Here is a 22,576-nt window from a genome sequence, read left to right as displayed (position 1 = left end):
CGTCTCCAAGTTACAACCCAAATCAACATCTCCAACTTACAACCCAAATCAACATCTCCAACTTACAACCCAAATCAGCGTCTTCAAGTTACAACCCAAATCAACATCTCCAAGTTACAAACCCAAATCAACATCTCCAACTTACAACCCAAATCAACGTCTCCAAGTTACAACCCAAATTAACATCTCCAAGTTACAACCCAAATCAACATCTCCAAGTTACACCCCAAATCAACGTCTCCAAGTTACAACCCAAATCCATAAATGACCTTCCAGTGCCACTTCACCAGCACCTGGGGCGTCATCACCTCTCCTGGGATGCAATGGAAACAGTCAAAGGCATCCACAATAACAAGGTTCACCAGCCATGACCGACATGCATTACAAGTAAAGCCCTCACAGTGAGCAGAGTCCCAACACCTGGACCTGTTTGGCCGAATGGGCTTTGGACTACTGCTCTGACCTGAATCACCCTGTAAAGACCAAAGACCAGATACAACCCTTGTGATGTATTAACCACCCGGTATATCTCTGATACGGTGAATACACACAAATGGGATTTGAATTTGTGGTTATCTTTGAGCCAACATCATCAATAAACAACGTCAAAATGTCCAGATTGTGTATATGAAACGGGTACAGAAAAGTCCACTGTATAAGGTCAATTTAACGACAACAAGGGACCCCAAAATAAGTCAGCAGGGACCATGGGGAGCATACTTTTTTACAACAACAACGGTCCCCAACATTGAAAAATTTCAACACAAGGATAAAATATAGACAGAGTCAATCTATATTTTTAGAAAGGCATGTCCAGCCGGACAGTGGTCTTTCAGAGATTTTACTCAGAATACACGTATTCAAATCACATAGAGATACCTTCCAACAATCAACCAGTGTGGACCACAAGCCTGTGTCCAGTACTAACAGAGCAGGTACAAAAAGGGTTGATATAGACAGCAAAGAAGGGCTTTGTAAGGCGAAAACACGTTACTCTATCAACAATACAATTGTACAGAGTATTACAGTCATGCACTTGACATTCAGTAGTAATCACAATTCGGTTTCAGTGCATTTAAGGTCGACGGCGTTTCGGACCCCTATTAAATCTCAGGGTCCATCATCAGGACAGATACAATGAAAAGCCTTAGGGTAATTAAGCGCCAGGAAATGCATCGCAAGACCGACTAACCCGGTATCCTGGCAGCCGACGGACTCCATTGAATTCCGCAGCTCCCGTCACCCGATTGTGGGTGAACGCGTGCAATTCCGCTACCCGAGGATTGAGCCTCTATTCCTTGAGGTGTCCCGGCATTAAGAGGCTTAATTACCCTAAGGCTTTTCATTGTATCTGTCCTGATGATGGACCCTGAGATTTAATAGGGGTCCGAAACGCCGTCGACCTTAAATGCACTGAAACTGAATTGTGATTACTACTGAATGTCAAGTGCATGACTGTAATACTCTGTACAATTGTATTGTTGATAGAGTAACGTGTTTTCGCCTTACAAAGCCCTTCTTTGCTGTCTATATCAACCCTTTTTGTACCTGCTCTGTTAGTACTGGACACAGGCTTGTGGTCCACACTGGTTGATTGTTGGAAGGTATCTCTATGTGATTTGAATACGTGTATTCTGAGTAAAATCTCTGAAAGACCACTGTCCGGCTGGACATGCCTTTCTAAAAATATAGATTGACTCTGTCTATATTTTATCCTTGTGTTGAAATTTTTCAATGTTGGGGACCGTTGTCACTGTATAAGGTCAGCATATATGTGGAGTACTGGGAACCTTTCAAGGTGGGCATCATTCAAGTCATGCAAGGAAGGGAATAAACTGGCTACGAAGGACTGTGGGGTGTGTGAACACATGAGGAGTGCGGCAAAATGTGCGGCGGAGCATGTTTAGAGTCACGTTTACTCTTCATGCCATGGCCCTCTTTCAGAGTAGGTTGGAAAGTGCATCAATGTGCAGTAAATCTGCAGTAAACTGATCACCGCACATGCAGCACAATTTGCCTCTTTAGATTAACTTGGTATTACTGTGTTTCAAAAGTAGGAATCCCACCTCACTGCACAGGAAATCAGTGCCAGGTATTACCAGCAAAAGGTTAAGACTATCACTGTGTTTATAAATAAAGAAAAAGACTGGAAATGCAGTTTCTGCCTCTGTTCTCCTACCCCTTTAAAGCTACCTTCTTCTACGTACTTAAGTAAACTTATTAGGTTTGCTACTATTCCTTTATGCACAGATAAAATTGATTCTCTTAGGGCCACAACTAGATCTGTCTGCTTCTTGTGTACAGAAACATTTACCTGGAAGTTGCTGTTTTTGGGGGGTGGCAGGGTTCACTACCCAAAGCCCTTTGGTATCCACCCTTTTGATGTTATACTGCCATCAGGCCAAACATTCTCTGGGATTTGTGAGAACATGCGTTGTGTCATCTTAGCCTATAATGTTCAATTAGTTCAATAAAAAGTATCAAAGACTGGAGATTTTACATTTTTTAATCTGGACTTGCACAGCCTGAAATGTTGTATTGACTAAAATACCTTTAATTGATTCATAAATCCTGCACAGTGAAACGTGCAGATCAGGACCCCAGCACTATCCAGAGCCATTATCTAGGATCCATGGGTGATCAATGTCACAACAGATCTTAAAATCCAATATAACATCACGAAATGAACGAACTCACTAGAATGCCTGCTGGTAGTGCTTGTTAGAGATGAAGGACCAGGAACATCAAACAGTTCTTATCCGCAGCACTTGAACTTTTATTATTGACAATGGGTTAGTATTAAGAAGCAGAAGCAAAGCACATTTCCAAATAATTATGAATTGTACATAGCACTCTATTCCGCCATTTAGCTTGTCAGTAATCACCGTGAATTATTGGCAGATAAAGAAACTGAGGCATAGACAGAATACGTGATGTGCAGAGGATCACACAATTCGATCAACTATTCAAACAGAATTTTCAGTTTGAAGTACGATAACTTGACCATGGACTACAGCATCTAAAAATACTAGTGGACGAAATGTATTTGTGAGTATCAAGACCAATTGGGTGGAAGAACTGCTCAATTCTGAGAGATTGAAAGATTTTAGTGTAGGAAAAAAATCTACATTTTATTTTTATATAGTTTTATTACTGTTTTGTCAGGAAAATCTCAGTCCAGGTGATGAGACCTAAAAGGCATATCTGGATGCAGGCAGTCACTGCATTTATGCTAAATGTCACAGGGTCTAAACACACATCTGCACCACAGTGTAAATTACCAAGAGGTGTGCCCAGCTGGCTGTATGTCAGAATAACCGCTAGCACAATATAGTCATGGTAAGCATACCTAGGTTAGAAATCCCACATCAATGAACCTTGAAAGAATATTTATCATCGAGGTATTTAAATGTGGAGTTAAGAATAGTAAACCTATACCTACTAACACGCACTTATGTACACAATATTGTGGAAGTCGATTTTGAAGCACAACATTTTGGAGGAGTGATATTAGAAATTGGATTTTCTGATAGTACACCAGCCATTTCAGGGGGAGAGGCTCTGCTTGTTTGTTGTGATCCCCAAAGGCAGTGTGGGCTTTGTGCCTACGACAACCAAGAGATTGCATAAGTGCAATGGAATTTCTCAGGCCGCACAGTAAATCAGGGATGTGTTGTATTTTGCCAGACCATACTCACTACTATCTCTGGCCAGAGTCACAAAGCTTTCTTCATTGAGTGCTGTGACTCACTCCTTGAAATGCAGAAGTAAATCAGGTGAAAGCAATATAGACCTGCCTTACCCAATTTGTGTGATCGAGGGAGATGAATTATTTCCATAAAATTCAGGTCAGGCATAGACACTGGCTTTTCACTGAGGGCTGTCAAGACAGCATATTGAGGACAAAAATATTGAGAAGGTAGGTGTAGATTTACTATTCTTAACTCCACATCACCTTGAAGATATATATATCGGCAGGGTACAGGCAGTGCTTAATTTGTGAGCAACTAAGTGCAAGGGCCCTCGTCAGAAGATCACTGCAGCTTGCACCACCTATTGCTCCGGCAAGTGCTGCCAATGACAGTACCAATATAACTACTAACCATTACACTCCTACAATTTTGACAATTCCGACTATTCCAGGTCCCCAAAGCTACAAGAATGTCATGGGCGGCAGGAATTTGTCATTTTTAATTTTCATTGAATAATTAAACAACTGTTGTTGTTTTCATCTGTATATCAGACAATCTGTGTCAACACTTGGCAGACTACTCACAAGTGCCAGTGTTTATTTATTTATTTTTTAGCATTTATTGAGCGCGAACAATTACCCGCAGGCATCTCGGCGCTATACTGTGTTACCCTCCTATAGGAGCTTGGAAAAGTTTTCAGAGGTTGAAAAGCCAGGTTTTCAATTTCTTCCTAAAACACATTAGGTTTGGACTTGATCTTATCGGTTGTGGAAGAGTATTCCACAATCTTGGGGCGGCAACTAGGAAACGTCTGTCTCCCCAGTTGACCAGCCTAGTCCGTGGCACTACTAGGTCATTCTGTCCTGCAGATCGTAGCGTTCGAGAGGGGGTATATGGAACCAGGTGATCACACAGAAATTGCGGCGCTTGACGGTGAAGTGCCTTATAGACGAGACATAAAGTCTTGAATTTAATTCGGTTCCTGACCGGAAGCCAGTGAAGACTCCTCAATGACTCTGCTATAGGTTTGAATTTAGGAATGTTAAGGAGAAGTCTGGCTGCTGCATTTTGGACTGTTTGCATTTTCTTAATTATCCTAACTTGGGCGTTTGCAAACAGTCCATTGCAGTAGTCCAGTGCTGATAGGACCAAAGCGCTAATCAGTGTCTTTCCCACATTTGTTGGAAGAAAAGGGAGAATCTTCCTCACCAGGCGTAGCTTGTAAAAAGCCGTGGAGGCTGTCTGATTGGCGTGGGCCATGAAATTAAGGTTGTCATCAAATATGACTCCTAAATTTCTCACTTTCGTGACTGGTTTGGGCGCTACTCCAAAAGTTGATGGCCACCAGGTTGGGGACCAGCTAGGGCTGAGGTGGCCAAAAGTGACCACCTCGGTTTTGTCGGAATTTAATTTCAGACAGTTTGCTGACATCCATTTTCCAATGGCCAGCATTCCTGTCTTGAAATTTTCTGCCACTGTTTCCCCATCATTTCTGACAGCCAGTATCAGCTATGTATCATCCGCATATGAGGTAAGGTTCATCCCGTGCGCTTTGATGGTGTTGGCAAGGTCCGACACGTATATATTAAATAGTGTCGGACTCAGGGATGAACCTTGAGGTACCCCACATGGCAGTGATAGCTCAGCGGATTCAAACTGGCCCAGTATGACTGCCTGGGTTCTCTCTGCTAAAAAAGATGCCAGCAGATCTTTTGCCAGGCCTTGCACGCCCATCTTTTCGACACGGTTGACCAGGATCTTATGGTCAACCGTGTCAAAAGCGGCCGATAAATCTAAGAGCACCAATAGTGCTGTGCCACCTTGGTCTCTGATTAATCGGATGTCATCCGCTGCTTTAATGAGCGCTGTTTCCGTGCCATGAAATTTGCGGAATCCGAATTGTGTTTCGTCGAGCAGATGGTGTTGCTCGATGAATTCCGTGAGTTGATTATTCATGGCTTTTTCAGCTATTTTAGCCAGGAAGGGTAGATTTGCTATGGGCCTGTAGTTTTTAAGTTCTGCTTTGTCCAAGCCGGGTTTTTTCAGGAGGGGTTTAATTAGGGTTTTTTTTAATTGGTTTGGGAAGCTGCCTGTACGGAACATGAGGTTGATTATTTGGGTGATAACAGGGATAAGAGTATCTATTATTACACGAAGGGTTTTCAGAGGACAGGGATCCAGAGCTGATCCAGATTTAATTGTTTTTATAATGTCCTGAACTTGAACTTCCGTAACCTCTTTAAAACCGGATAAGTTATTACCTGAAGAAGAAGTATCTATCTTTCCATGGAGTTGGGTGTCATCTAGATTAAAAGCTGAAAATATGTCATTCACTTTGGTGAAGAAGAAGGCTGCCAAAGAGTCACAGAAATCTTGGGAGCAGGGAGGGCTAAGGTCTGGGGCGCATCCCGCAAGATGTTTGTTGACAATTAAGTGCTGGTGCCGAGCACCGGAAACCAGAAACCACTGGCTCAAATTAAACCCTGGCAAGTATGTGGAGCTAAGCATAATAAAACTTTGCTTCCACATAGAAACTTACCTTCACTGTATACTTGTCCTCTATATTCTTACCACGATGTTTTGACCACGTGATGTTTTTTCTTTGATAATTTGGTCAATGATCTCATTCAGAGACTAAATGCAGCTTTAAAAACTCTTTGTCCACACACACGGTTCAACTCACTTCAGCAAAATAAAAAAAACGGTGTGGTGCTATCACATTTTGAATGTAAACAACTTGGGGGGGCAGGGAGAGTTACAATTAATCTAAAATAGCAACCTGGAGGACTTGAATTATTGTTTTTCTTCAATAAGCATATGGAAGTTGGCGAGATTGGGAATGGAAACCAGATTCGCAGCACACCAATCAGGGTCAAATGGAAATAGTGATACACCAAAATATGATAGACAAAACATTTCTTACCCCAGTGACCATCCACCCCATTTAAAAAACAGAATAATAAGCTTGTGGTGTGTACTGTGGAAAATGTGATCATTAAAGTTTGAAAAGTTGTATCCCAACTAGTTCCAAGTATGAGCTGTTAAGTGCTACCACTGTTGTAGAGTCATCCCACTGCGAACAGGTTTCATTTTCACTCCGCAGATCATGGCTGCACATTTATCCACCATGTAATGATGGAAGTCTGAGCTGGCCACTGCGAGTTCAAGCATGTGATGTAGGCTTGTTACGGATCTTTGCCCAGTGAAGGCAAAGATCTTACTGGGCACTATAACACTATTGACACTATTACAAAAAAAACTATTGACTGAGCGTTAAGTAGGTAAGTAAGACAGGTCCCTCTAGGTCTTAGAACTGGGAGCAATGAAAAATTAACATTAAATGGGTCCCTATCAGGCCCTGTATTCATATCTTTAACATAAAAGTCAACAACACAGATCAATTTCTGAACAATTAATTAAACAAAAAAGGTAATGTAATCCATGTCAGTGATTTAGAGTGATATGTACTAAAACATTTTCCCATGGAAACCGAATGGGTAAATCACTTTGGTACATCTGGCCCTTGGTTCCTGTTTATATTTCACGTTTTACTTAACCTTGCATTCCAAAAGAGTGTTAGCTATTTTCCGGAAGTTGGTTTCCTCAGTTTTTTTCGTGTAACATATTACTCTTGTATATTGCATACACTGAACTGAGCGACCTTCAGGTGTCTATAAGGGACCATGGTGGAGAACTCTAGAGTTGGGGCTGAAGGCAGTACAAGTGCCTATAGGTGGGTCAACAATGTGTTCAGAATGCATGGTCATCCAATCCTTGGTCTCTCTGCAGAGCGCACAGCGCCCTGGCCACATATTCCTGTTGCAATTGTGATTTTGTGCAAAGGTGTGTGAAGGAGGAACACTGCTGTCAAAGTATTAGCAATGTGAAAGGAAAAGAAAATGCAGCACTTACAGGTGAGTGGGTGCATTGTGTGTAAGGGGGTGGTGAAGTGAGTGTAATGCATGAAGTACGTTCAGGAGAGAGTTAAAAGAGGCTGAAGAAGAAAGAGATGAGGTTTAAAATATGCAGATTGACGGGATGTGGAGAGGAAAGGGTGTACACGTCTAGCAGTGACCATGACAGGAGGGATTCAAGGTTTAAAATATGCAGATTGACGGGATGTGGAGAGGAAAGGGTGTACACGTCTAGCAGTGACCATGACAGGAGGGATTCAAGGTTTAAAATATGCAGATTGACGGGATGTGGAGGGGAAAGGGTGTACACGTCTAGCAGTGACCATGACAGGAGGGATTCAAGGTTTAAAATATGCAGATTGACGGGATGTGGAGAGGAAAGGGTGTACACGTCAAGCAGTGACCATGACAGGAGGGATTCAAGGTTTAAAATATGCAGATTGACGGGATGTGGAGAGGAAAGGGTGTACACGTCTAGCAGTGACCATGACAGGAGGGATTGAGAGATTCTGAAGTTCGCAATCCTTTCCACAGGTATTGGTAATGCTTAATTCCCAGTATCACAATTTCAGAATTGAAACATTGAAACAACCACTGACAAATCCAATAGTCCTGGCTGGTTTTAGGGGTATGCCAGTTGTGCTATATATCTGGATATGACAACAGAAAGATCAGAGAGAAACCAAAATGCTCTTAGGGTGGCACACTGTGGGAATCACAGAAAGTTAGTTTATGTCTTTAATCCATGTCCTTATTATATAGGCCACACACCCCTTTTTCTTCCCACTTAAAGCCTTGTCTATAAAGAAAAAGTATTTGGGAACTATCTAAACACAATCTGATCTGTGATGGCCTGTCCCCACCTCTGTTTATTTCAAACAATTTAGAACAAACGAGAAGAGCACGGGAGTGAGGCTACATCTGACGTACACTTTAATGCGCGTGATGCGATTGATGATAGATGCACGTGTGTGTGTGTGTGCGTGTGTCGTCGATACCACTGTATTATCATTATTGATAATTGTAATATGAACATTAGTGATCGTGCTGTGACTGCGGAATGTAACAAAACATTATTTTACTGACAATTCCATGCACCAGACAAAGCTGCAAGACTGCGACAGCGGTCTGCCTGTGAATTTGTGGTGTGAGGGGCTTCCCATCTGTGCAGTTGAAGGAAACCCCCATCGAAACGTTTGCCTATGTGGGGGCGCGGAGGGCGGACGCACTGCGAGTGAGCACGTCGGTGTAACAGGTCAGCACAGTAATGGAGGGAAAACACACAACTAAGTGCTGATTTCCACAAACAGAACAGCAATGAAATCCCATACAGTGCACGCGCGTTGTATTTCGACGGGGAATCACTTGTGTATTCCAGGCGCTTAGTGACGTAAAATTGATCACAGCCTGCACGTCCCCGCCAGACCCCGGCTGTGCACTGCATGGAAGACCTGCCACCCGGCCACAGTAACGGCGCCCAGGCTAGTGTAAACACAATCACTCACACAGCGAAGGGACCCTTCCCCGACGTGTGCTGCTCGAGGTCACTAAATGGCAGGTCCCGAGCACGGAGACCTCAGCTAAATCCGTGCACTAATCTGAAATCCCATTAGAGATTAGACCAGTGTGCCAAGGCTTCAACTGCACCTGTCATTTCAGCGCCACGAGACGGCTGCCTGCGCTTCTGTTAGGATTTACATTCACGGCTCTTGTTTTCCTTAATGTTGTTTCAATAATTATTGTTGTTTTATTCTGGCTGTTATCACTCCAGCTCTTGCTATTGCTGCTATGGCTTTCATCATCAATAAGAAAGATCGGGGGGCTAGGGTACACACTGCGGAGACCCTCCTCTGCCTACTCAGAATCTAAAATAGCTACGATACGTGCTCCTTCCATCCGTTTCTTTAAATCGACGCAGGGTCAAGCCAGGCAGTACTTGCTCATCCTTTCACCAATTCAAGGCAGACGAGTACCGCTAAGCAGTAATGCGAGGCACTACAAACAATATGAATAAAACGCCTGGTAGTGAGCATTTGAGAGCACAAATTAGTGTTTGCATTTTCAGTATTACTGTTACCAGGACGTCATTCTGTGTTATTAAGCGCCATTCATCAGCGTGCCACATTACACGTGGATCACATCCCAGGGGAACTCACGCTCGCACTTCTATCGCAGAATCACAAAGGGATGCTCCTTTTACCCAGACCTGCTGCCACGGAGGGAAGGGTGGGCGCCTTACCTTCTTCAGGAACGCCATGCGCGGCCGGTAATGCTGGCCCTGGTCCAGGTCTTTCACAGTCATCTTTGCAGTCCTGGTGAATAAACTTAAAGGATGGAAAGTGATGAGGAAAGGGTAGCCGGTGCTGGCTGCTGCCGAGAGCTGTCTTCTGCAGCACTGAGGGTAGGAGTGAATCCTTGGGAGACAGGCTGCCTTTCCGGCAGCCAATCAGAGAGCTGTACTCCCAGAGGCTCGATTCAATGGTATGAGAACCGCGGCACCATATCTGGCCGCTAGAGGGCGCTGCTCACATAACTCCAAGGAAGGCAGAATACAGTTAATGAGTAATTTGAATAAGTAGGAAATAAACAAAACGACGGTCGTCTACTTATTTTGGTATCAGCCCAGGCCGGCCCAAGTGTTGACTCGTGTTCTCTTACTCCTGTGACAGCCAAAGGCGTTTGAATTCGAAAGAGTCAGATCTGGTTTTACTAGCAAACATTTTTCTTGTCTGTCAAAATATTTCATATAGCATTTACAGTTAATATTATGAGTCGTCGTACTTTTTTTTACTTTTTCATCTCCGTTGTCTTTACGTACAATTTAATCAGTCTTTGGGTGAAAAGTCCTTAATGTTAAGTGACATAAAGTGGCTCTATTTTGCAAACACAGTGATCGCTAATGGACAGGGTCATTGGAAGACTATACGGCACGCAGGCGAAAATGTTAAACCCTTCCATCCTCAACCTGTTATCTTTCAATAAATGATTTTGCCTGCCTCTTGCATGAATATGGCACCGTTTAGCACACATCTAGCCAAAAGTCAGCAGAGTGCTATGTTGTTCCTGGCAGGGCTTTCTGGTTATACAATCATGCTACATGCAAGTCAGGCATGATTGCATGTAATATGAGGGGCCCTTACTCTTTAAAGTGGGCATGTAAAAGCCTTAGCACCTAGGAAGCTAATATTCTAAATCATAGGTTAGTTGCAGATTGACATTAGGTTAACGCAAATATCATAAAGGCAACAAAAAGGAATCTTCCATGCACAACAGATGGCATCTAGTGATTACCACTGCAAGGCCATTCGGCCTCCAATGAAACAAGCATGGCAGTGTTATGTGGATTAAATGATGTCTCCAATTTTGTTTTTTCACCTCTAAATTGAGCATCTTTTTGAGATCGTGATCTGAACATGTTTTTCACTAACACGACAAAATGCCACGCACACATTTATTATGGATGTTCTGTAGTTTAAACTGTTAGTTTCATGGATACATGCTAGGATGTAGAATACTTGCTTTATTATGTGCTTGTAGGAGACAACTCCTTTACCCAGAATAAGTTAAGAAGCTTTTCTGCCTCTCTGGCAGAATTAGATAAGACTGGTGTTTTATTATTTAAACAGCATCCTTTCTGAATTCAGGCGAAAGGCACTTCACACAGAAGTTATCATGGAAACTGCGGAGACTTGTGACTGAGAGGCAGCTCCGCAGGCACTGACATGCATCCTGAGGAAAAGGATAGCTGCGCAGGCAGATGTGTGTAGGTTTGCACATTCAGACGGGGTGCATTCATTAATGTGCTGAGGCCAGTTTCCCAACATATTACACCAAGGTGTGGGGCAGGATCATACCATCTGTGTCTGGCAGAGGGGGGACTCCCACCATGCTCCCGATAGTGTAGGGGTATTAGTGATAGATAGGAGTATTATTTGGAACAATTTACGTTGTTAAGTTGTTTGTGTTTTGCACCATTCTAGTAATGCTTATAACAGGGGGAACAGCCTTTACAACGCGGGCATTACCACGCACTGCCATTACTATGCTGCTTTTACAACGCAAGTCGTTTCAACAACTTGCACTGGAGGGCGCTGTTGGCAAAGGAATAGTTTAATTTTCTATTCCAACACCTTCCCTACTGTCAACGTGACCATTAAGAAAAATGGGGTAACCCTAAGGCATGGACCTGGGTGTACAATGTTATCAAAAAACAATGGTCCTAAACCTATGAATTATAAACCTTATATATTTCAATAGCTTTTCTCATTTACTTCTAAGGAGCACCCACAAACAGTATGCTCTGATTGTACTGAAAACTTAGTACCACAAGATTAACATAAAACCACGGTTAGAAGAAAAACATATTTAATTTCGTTTTCCATTTTCTACAGTAAACATTTTTATAGAAAGCATTTTTATATACATCATCATTATTGAGTCAATAAAAACAAAGTGGTCGCCCAAACAAAGACGAAAGAGTGCAAGAAGAACCGTGCTCAAGAGTGTAAAGTGAATGATCCGAGAGGCAAGATCATAGAGGTGCTCAAAAAGTCATAATATTAAACAAAACAATATCCAGCATGTATATTGTAATATTAGAAACCTGGCCAAAGAATAAGATCAAAAAACAATGTTATTACATCTAGGCATATCAGTCCTAGGATTATTTAGCACTATATACAATATTAATTGGTCCAAGGTTTAATACAAATGGCGTCGACGTTTCGACTCGTCTTATGCCCATACGGAGATTTGAACCTGGAGAATGCGAGTCTTCATCAGGACGAAGAGATACAAGGGCAACCAAGGGATGAGGATAACCCCTACTGGTTGGGAGATACGGATAGGTGATGGTCTCAATTCCAAAAATATGGCTAATACAATCCTCGCTGGTGATTGATAGCGCAATATCACATAGATGATACCCTACTGATTGAGTAATATCACTTGCCAGCTGATAAATTTCTCACTGGTGATTTAATGTCCGAAGTGGTACATAGTTGGTACCTGGTCGAAAAAGGGGGGATATCTTGTTAGTGGGGAGGCTCACATCGTTCGCTCCACTTCACTTGTACAAATACACTCCCACTTTGTTGTCGAAAACTAGTTAATAGCGCCAGACACTAACAACTCTCAAAAAACGGTAGGTAAGGCTCCTCAATATTGAAAACGGTAGCCCTACACGACTAGAGCTCATCCAACCGCAACCTGATACCTGATACCGCAGTCAAAACAGTCCCCCTGTTTTGACTGCGGTATCAGGTTGCGGTTGGATGAGCTCTAGTCATGTAGGGCTACCGTTTTCAATATTGAGGAGCCTTACCTACCGTTTTTTGAGAGTTGTTAGTGTCTGGCGCTATTAACTAGTTTTCGACAACAAAGTGGGAGTGTATTTGTACAAGTGAAGTGGAGCGAACGATGTGAGCCTCCCCACTAACAAGATATCCCCCCTTTTTCGACCAGGTACCAACTATGTACCACTTCGGACATTAAATCACCAGTGAGAAATTTATCAGCTGGCAAGTGATATTACTCAATCAGTAGGGTATCATCTATGTGATATTGCGCTATCAATCACCAGCGAGGATTGTATTAGCCATATTTTTGGAATTGAGACCATCACCTATCCGTATCTCCCAACCAGTACGGGTTATCATCATCCCTTGGTTGCCCTTGTATCTCTTCGTCCTGATGAAGACTCGCATTCTCCAGGTTCAAATCTCCGTATGGGCATAAGACGAGTCGAAACGTCGACGCCATTTGTATTAAACCTTGGACCAATTAATATTGTATATAGTGCTAAATAATCCTAGGACTGATATGCCTAGATGTAATAACATTGTTTTTTGATCTTATTCTTTGGCCAGGTTTCTAATATTACAATATACATGCTGGATATTGTTTTGTTTAATATTATGACTTTTTGAGCACCTCTATGATCTTGCCTCTCGGATCATTCACTTTACACTCTTGAGCACGGTTCTTCTTGCACTCTTTCTTCTTTGTTTGGGCGACCACTTTGTTTTTATTGACTCAATAATGATGATGTATATAAAAATGCTTTCTATAAAAATGCTTACTGTAGAAAATGGAAAACGAAATTAAATATGTTTTTCTTCTAACCGTGGTTTTATGTTAATCTTGTAGTACTAAGTTTTCAGTACAATCAGAGCATACTGTTTGTGGGTGCTCCTTAGAAGTAAATGAGAAAAGGTACTGTCAACGTGGGCTGGAGTTGGAATAGAAAATTAAACTATTCCACTATCCAGCCCTTACAGCGCAAGTCGTTGTAACGACTTGCGTTGTAAAAACAGCGTTGTAATGGCACGCGTGGTAATAGCCCGTGTTGTAGTGACATACATCCTTATAACAGTGATGTGTCTCGTCTATCTAATAATCACCGTTCATCTTTTACTTACAAGGATTAGATTTGTTCATGAAACATTTGAAAATGTGTTATATTCTCTTCTCTTTGTGAAACCTTGGGCATGCAAAAGTGATAAACGAAAGGGTTAGATCTGTTTCCACAAATTCCTTGGGAATCAGAGTGTTCATAGTCAAGGTTGCCGACTGCATCTAAAAGTCTGGAGATTTGGGAGTTTAGATGCAATATTGTGAGCTAGCCAAATCAACATTTACTGATATAGAAGAGGCTCAATTACTATATTATAAAGTTTTGTTGATCCAATCACAGTCCTACTAAATTCGCAGGAATCGTGTAACATGGCATCACTAATGCTTTAGATTTGGTACCTATTTAATGGGTCTCCTAAGAAGTTTCTTAGGTGTGCCCAAGGGTCCCTTAGTGCCTTTACATGGAGATGTCCGTGGTTATAAGGGTTAATCCTCCTCAGGTTTAATAGGAAGCACCTGCTTATTTCTGTAGGTTGATCAAGCTTGGTCATTAAAGTCCAGACAGCCTCACACGAGCGTGTCATCTACAAACTGCAAGACCAGTCTGATCTGTTCCTCCAAACTTTGGCACCTTTCCTGCAAGACGAGAATGATGACAGATGCCCCACATCTGGCACCTCAGATTCCCCACTCTCTTCCCAGCCCACCTCCGAACATATTTACTGAATTGAATGGCACAACTCTGTACAACTGCTTATCCCTATGGCCCAGACTGCTGCTTTACTCTCATCTTCTCCCCTTCTTCCGCCTGTCCTGCTCCCTTCCTCCCTATTCTCCTCCCCTCCCTTCTGTGCCTACACCCTCTCCCCCTCCCATGCCCATTACCCCACCCCCATGCTCTCTTGTTTCCCACAGATCTCCTACCCCTCTTTTTCCCTCCCTTTTCCCCCATCCCTCCATTCCCCGCCCCTTCCCTATACAGCTCCCTCCCCCTTCTCCCTTCTCCCCTACCCCTCCCTTCACAATCCACTGATCTCCCCTTTCCTCCCTTCCCACCACTCCCTCTCTACCCCCTCTCTCTCATCCCCATCCCTCCTACCCCCTCCACTCCCCCAGATAAGCAGGCCCAACAAATGTCATAGATTCCCATTCCCTGTACACAGCGGAAAGTGGCTGAAGCTACTTACATTAGCAACCTGGCCCAGTCATTACCCTCCTCCCCCCCTCACCATACCCCTGTCTAATTTTATAATGATCTATGGATATGCCACTGGTAATAGCTCCGGGGGACATTCTCCAACCCTATATCCTGCCTGCTCCACAACCCAATTTCATTCTACGCCTTGCTTTACCCTGAGACATCAGACCCCAGTCATAATTTTTGTTTATCAATCCCATCGCTACCTTCCATGACGATTACCTTTTGTCCGGGATACTCACTCCTCGCTCCCTCACACTCCTACGATAGTATACAATATAGCAAATGTCATAGTCAGGACCTTCAAGGGAACCGGAACCCAACCAGCGTCACAGGCGCATCTTTTCCCACCACTTACAGGTTGATATCTAGCCCCATAGCCCCCCGTAAATCCGTAGAACTTTACGTGGGTGCTTCCCGGAGGCCACAAGCCTTTATTCCTTGTCCTACCCCTTACTATAATTGAGATTATCCTCCCGGTTTTCTCTTCCCTCCCTTTTCCATTTTTATATATTATGTATCATATCATCTCTATTACCATTGTATAATAGTGCCATACCTAATTATCGGATGATGTTTACTTCTGTCTCGTACCCTTACGCTTCTTCTAATAAACAAATACAACATTAAAAAAACAGCTTGGGTTTTAAAAGAAGAGCCTCCAATATTGTTTCCTTTCTTTGAAATTCATTCATTAATATGGCAATTCAACCATTGAATTGTAGTGAAACTACGCTTCTGCTTGCACACATCACATATTGCTATGTTGGCATAAGTGAGTTAGTTGCTCAAACGCCATTTTGCCGCTTTTGCACACAACACTACATGCCTCTGTTCTTACGAAGACAAACTGCTTGCTTTCCTTCACATGAGAACGGTCTGTTTTTCACATCTCTAGACTTACACCGTGACCTCAAGTCTGTACACAGTGTTCAAGATTAAATAACAATGTATGCTGTTGATTCAGGTTGATCGGCCCATGCTCTAGACATAACACGCACACAGCTGCACATCACTGCAACTCGGGTGCTTTTAATATTGCATTGTGTGCATGAGAGAGGCATGAGGGGATATTTATATGCTTAGTTGTTAGTTTAGTATGTATACAGCATTGGTTGTTACCATGATATTGTTGGGTCGAGTATGCCCAGACGTGCATTAATGCAACCCCAGGGGTTGCGGGGCTGAACTCCTGATCACAGGGACTGCATTGGAGAGTTGGAACTGTATGTTATCAGCGGGGGGTGGAGTATGTACAACTTGTACCAATGACTTCTTGATTGCTGAACATAAAATATGTTTAAAAAAAAAATTATTTGTGTGCATGAGAGAGGCACTTGGAGAAAACCTTTCTATCCACAAAGAGCTGTGTTGATCTACCTATATGAATGTGTTATAGGTTCATTCAAGCGTAAGATTTAAAAAGGTTCATGTTTTGAATTTCTACCCTTTTTGTGCTACAATTTATTTCAATTGTTTTTCTTCTCTGTGTTCTTGTGGGTGATATTGAAATAGCTCCACATAGTCGCGCAGCGCTCCGGCGTCATCTGATGCAGTTTAGAGTGCCTGACGATGGTATGTCAGTAATCTTTGTGGTGAGTGCAGATGCTGCATTTGAGCTTTTCAACTCTTGGGTTATGTTTCCCACGATAAATGCGGATGATGAAACGTTTCACTCCTACACTCCCACCGCGACGCCTGCGAATTATACTCCATTTCGGACAAGAGAGTTCGATTTCGGCATGGCAGCATTGTATTTGGTTTAATGGCGCCTTCCCCCCCAACATGACTCTGATCCGGTTAGGCCCTTGGTCTATCCCTGGGGCCATTTGGCCAGTCTTGGCCGGGTTCACACCACATCCCCGTTATCTAACTATCCCTGTAGACGAATTGTGTCAACTCTATACCTCCTTGGTTGGGGTACATAGGGCATTGGTACAATACATTTCATGCAACCTCCAGGTGGCGGCACCTGGGGTGGCAGCGGAAACAGTTGGACCGGCCGAGATATCTATTAGTCCTGTCATGGTTAATTCGGCAATGGGCAAGTGCCCCCAAACTAAGGACGATATGCCTTATTGGCTTGCTGAGAAATTTGACCAACTGGAAGCAGTATTTCCTAATATGACACCTTTGGAGAAACACAGGATCCTCATTATTAGTTTGCAGAAAGACTTAGTACCAGAGGTAACCGATTGCGAGAATTGGGGTAAAGTATTTGCAGCAGTATATACGAAGTGCTTCGGCACACCGTCTATGACTGTCCTGCCCTCCGTGATCAAGCGTGTTCAGGATGAGCGCGGTCTGGGTGGCGGCTGTCGAGTTGGGAATGAGGCTTGTCGGAGTGTTTGACATAGTTGCTCATCTCATCCTTGCGAATGTAAAGGGAGATGCGGTTAACTTTCAGGTGTCTAATGTTTTGCGCCTTGTTGCCAACGCCATGAAACCCCGGGCATTACCGAAAATGATTGCGGAGGCTTATAAGACAATTGGCCGCAATAGTTTGGGTGTTAAGCCTTTTGCTAAAACAGCAACCGCAAAATCAGACGGCAAAGTCTAATAAAAACGACCGTCCCATTTTTCCTAAACAGAATTGGAAGAATAAAAAACAGGGGAAGCAGCAACATAAACTTGGGTCACGTCCTGTGTCACCGATACCAGCGTCTACTGAGCGCACATATGATTTGTGTGACAGTGCAAAAATTAGGTCTCCTGAAAGGTTTCAGGTTCCTGATCAATGTTCTCCTCATTCTTCACAGGAAACATTGGGCATGCAAGCCAGTGGAGGAGAACGCGGCGGGGGTCGGGTGCCCCGCAAGGACGTCAGCAGCCCCGCAGGCTGAAGGTAAAGGCAAGCAGGACGACTTTCCACATTAACGCCCTCAGTTTCAGAAAAAGAAAGTTGCTGCATTAACCACAAGGTATGCCACAGATAGTGAGAACACAGCTTTGGAACCTGACATGGGCATTAACGTTGTTAGACAGCGCAGCGGAGGTTACAATAGTGTGGGAAGCACTGCGTCCATATCTGAAGGCGACAGCAACTGACACTTTCATCACAGTGGAAACTGCTGACACTAGAGCGGCTACCCCTGATAGACTATATGATATAGTACTTTTAATAGAAGGTGACATACAACAAGTAATAAAAGGGATTTTTTGGGAAAATCTGACCTCTACATATGACATTTTGTTAGCTGAGGCAGACTGGCCCCTGCATTTCATTTTAGCTGCTTGGAGGGGGGAGGAGGTAATCCTCCCTAGTTTTTCTCACACAGTACTCAAGTTGCAGGTGCAGAACTTTGCAGAAGAGTGGGTTCTGGTGCTTGCACCAGCATTGTACCCTACTCAGGTCAGCTGGGATAAACTTTTGCCCAGACTTCAGATTCCATTGCGGTCTATGCCACAGCCAAAACCCCAATATCCCATGTGGTGGGAAGCAAAAGCTCCTGTTGTGGAAATCCTTGAACAATTAGAATATCAAGGTGTGATTGAGACATGTGTGTCACCCATGAATAATCCTCTTTTCACTGTAGCCAAATCTGATGGGTCGTACCGCCTAGTTTTGGGTTATCGGCATTTAAACTCTCATTGTCATGCATGTGCGGTACAGAACACTCACAGTTCTGCTCTCATGGACAGTCTTGTGCGTAAAAGGTTTTAAACCACACTAGACATTTCCAATGTTTTTTTTAGTCATAATCTGTTCTCTCTTAGTAGTCAATGGACAGCGTTCACTTGTGGCGGCAAACAAAAACAATTAAAAAGATTAACCATGAGCTATAGAAACAGCCCAGGCGTCTTTGCCGCACGTGTCGTCTCTTTGTTAGACGGCATTGACCCGGATGCATACTCGTACGTTGATGATATTTATCTCACCGACGACGATTTATGGCTGCATCTCTGTCGCGTGGACCGCATCATTGTTATGTTTGCAGACTTTGGATACAAATTTAACTTTGCAAAATAACACATTGCAGAGTACCCAGTGTTGTTCCTGGGCCATGAGATCAATAATGAAGGTCGAGGTCTTGCACCTCACTTCCTGGAGAAATGCACACATTTGCGATCTCCTACAACTCTGAAAAAACTACAATCTTTACTTGGATTTTTTGAATTTCGGGCGTACATCTATTCCCTATTATGCCCAGCGTATCAAGCCACTATATGCCTTGATACAACCAACTTTAACCAAATCATGCTGGCTTCCTGAACATTCTGCTATTCTGCAATCTTTGCAGTCTGATCTTCTTGAATCAAAATACTTACTGACTCGTGATAACCACAAAAACCTGGTAATAAGAATTGTGCCAGACGCAGTGGGTTTCACATACAGACAGCTGTACAGATGGCGATCCTGAAAGAGAGAGATGCTGTCACAGGGAAAACGCATGTTGGTTTTTACACCGTATCCTGCCCTTGAAGCAGTGACGAAAGCCAGTGTACCGAATTCTAAAGCTTTACATCCTCTTTGGATTCAATGGGCCACTTCACTGACGTCTCTGGATGTCACTTTTATCTTTGACTCCTCATTGCAAGCACAGGAGTTTTTACAGTATGAATTTGTTCATCCTGCTCCTCTGTCCATGCGCCCGCTTGAGGATTACCATTGTATCATTTACACTGCGGTTCAGCGCAACCTTTGACTGGATCTAAACATTCTTATTCAGTGGCCTGCACACGCAGACATCAAGGGCCCAGTTGGCCAAGCTACGTGCTTTGGTGCTTGCACTGGCATTTGCTGATCCTCATGTGACTGCTTTGATTGTAAGTGATTCTTAACACTGTGTTCAGTCTTTCAACGACAATTTATTCTTTTGGACTCAGAATGACTATCGTGATTCCAAAGATAGCACAATCAAGCATAAAATGCTATGGGTTCGAGTCGCAGAGCTTAAAGAGCATCTGCCTCTCGTAAGTGTAATTCATCCTTTTGGTCACCAGCGCGTAGGAGTACATGCTGTTGGCAACAATCTAGCTGACGAGGCAGCAAAGACAGCAGTAGCAACATACTTAGTAGAGGCAGTTACAAGGTCCAAAAGCAAGATTGAAGATGACATCTTGGCAGCTATTGCTGCTACAGAGAAGGGTGATAATTACACGAGGGGTTTCCCTTCTAAATACTCTTATCATTTAAGTCCTGATAAAGTTCCCTATGTAAGAATTAACGATGTTGGTGACAGACTGATTCCCAACGCGGACCGCAGGATATCCTTGATAACAGACGCTCACGAAGGCATGGCTTCGGTTCATGCCGGCGTTTCAGCAACTATCTCTATCTTACAGCAACGTTATTGGTGGCGTTGATTATATAAACAAACTCTTGAATATGTCCTCTCTTGTGATATAGTTCAGCAGATTAAGCCTTCGACTGCTGCATGGCCACCACAAACTCAGCTGTACATATCTAATAGACCACTTGGTTGTGTTTACTTAGATCACTGCGGTCCTTTTTCTTCTGATACTGCATATAAGTGTATCTTAGTTGCAGTGGATTCGTGCACACGTTTTCTATGGGTTTAGCCACAAAGGAGTGCTTATGGTCGAACTGTCATTAGGGATTTGCGTGTCTTTGTGGGAATTTTTGCATGTGGCACATCCCTTCTGACCAGGGTCCAGCGTTGGCCTCTAAGGCGTACAACGAAGCTATGGGGTTTTTGGGGGTGCAGGTCAAATTTTCGTCTCCATACCGTTCTGAGGGCAATTCTGTTGTGGAGTGAATGAATTGTGACTTAAAGCAATCCTTGACAGCTAGAGTTTTAGCTACTGGCAGGAACTGGTTTGCCCATTTGTATAGCGTATAACGTGCACTTAATAATCTCCCTAGAAGATCTCTGGGTGGGCGGACCCCATACAAAATGCTCTTTGGCATAAAAATGTTTGTCCCGGACCTTGATGGTCTAGACATAGCAGCAACAGCTGTACTCCTTGACGTAGATAATCATTCTGCTGTGTTACAGAACCTACAAGAGACTCGAGACAGTCTTGCAAAGGAACACTTGCCCTCCAGATCTGGAGCAGAAGTTGCTCTACAAATTCCGGTAGTTGGCGGGCTACCTCGAGTCGGTGACCTGGTCCGTGAGAAGGTGGAGAACAAGAAGGAGTACAGCCCTTATCGTGTACCAGTTCCAGTGCTTGGCGTGCAGGGCACAAGAACAGTCATATTACCACCACTTCCTGGTCGCAAGGATAACAGGTACATCTCCATAGACAATGTCATACTACAACGAGTGGCCGATTCTTCTTAGTATGACTCCTGCGGTCTCTTGTCCAGCGATGCTGAGAAATTCAGTTTTGGCCTCGGCTAACACCAACAGGCCTGACATTGCCATAGAGATGTCCACAGTTACAATTCCATTATTAAATCCGCCGTGTGGCGATCCACATGATGATACTGAGTACACCTATCCCACAGATGTGTCATTGCCTAGTGTGTAGACAACTGCAGTTGACCAGTCACGTTTTTCATTTGACCCGGACTCCATACGATCGAGTGTAACATCGAGGTTTTTGATTTTTATTACTTGGTTTAAAAGACATTTTTTGGTTCCACCTTGGACTTACATCCGGTTGGTTCTCATCTCCATGTTTTTGTTCATGCTGATTGGATTTGTGATGGTATTTTTTCGTCTAGTCAATGGACACTACATAACTGAACGATCGACAATTAGATTATTTAATGGAACTTTGGCCCCACACTCCTCATCACACATCATGAAAAGGGACCAGACTTTTGTCAACATCACAGCCTGGGCTGAGTTAGATGGGATTGTATGGGATGCTGTAAAATTTCAAATGCATGGACCGACAGAGGTTGTTAATGTTCCAAATGTACTGCATGTTTCAATGGGAGATGTTGTGAAGCAAAATATGCGCTTGGATGATTGGGAAGTCCAACCTGTTGAAGCTCTTTTTTCTGATTTGAAATATTATGTTGCTTTTGATACTGAAGATTTATATCTAGACTCCGCAAACTACGCAGATTTGTTTTGCTATCAGCACTATGGCCATCATTTTCTGCATAAAGCTAATACATTTAGAAATGTGGTTAATTATACCCAATGGGAACATAGAAGGCAGCTCCACTACCCTTTTGAAAAAATTTACATATATTTCACTGATTTTGATCGATCAAACCGAGTTCCTTTTATTTTAAATTAAGTTCTAAATCGAATTCTTAAGTGAGGTTTACTTACACAAAATTGCTGTATTCCAAATCCTTTATGGATCAGTTAGCTGTAGTTGGCTATGAGGTATGGAAAGATACAATTGATCTTAAATCCGTTTGAGGTTCTAGGCACTGAAGCTTTGCACCGTGAATGTCTTATTCCGAGCCACATGTTGTTTTTGAATAGTACAATTTCTCAAACAACATGTCTTGGTTTGGCCACTTCAAAACACATGAATGCCCATAAAAT

General features: G+C 43.1%; 1 protein-coding gene across 1 annotated transcript in view; it reads right to left on the bottom strand.

Moving 5' to 3' along the window:
- Window positions 1–9,907, bottom strand: part of RGS9 (regulator of G protein signaling 9) — a 946,886-nt gene extending 936,979 nt beyond the window's left edge. Inside the window, exon 1 of the mRNA XM_078650792.1 lies at window positions 9,846–9,907. Within this exon, the coding sequence (XP_078506918.1) occupies window positions 9,846–9,863 (18 nt within the window). The 5' untranslated portion in view covers window positions 9,864–9,907. The remainder of the gene's footprint in view (window positions 1–9,845) is intronic.
- Window positions 9,908–22,576: the final 12,669 nt, after the last annotated feature.

This window comes from Lissotriton helveticus, chromosome 7 (assembly GCF_964261635.1).
Source record: "Lissotriton helveticus chromosome 7, aLisHel1.1, whole genome shotgun sequence".
Lineage (NCBI taxonomy): Eukaryota > Metazoa > Chordata > Amphibia > Caudata > Salamandridae > Lissotriton > Lissotriton helveticus.
The sequence above is the reverse complement of the archived record's forward strand: the minus strand, read 5'-3'. Positions and strand labels throughout refer to the sequence as shown.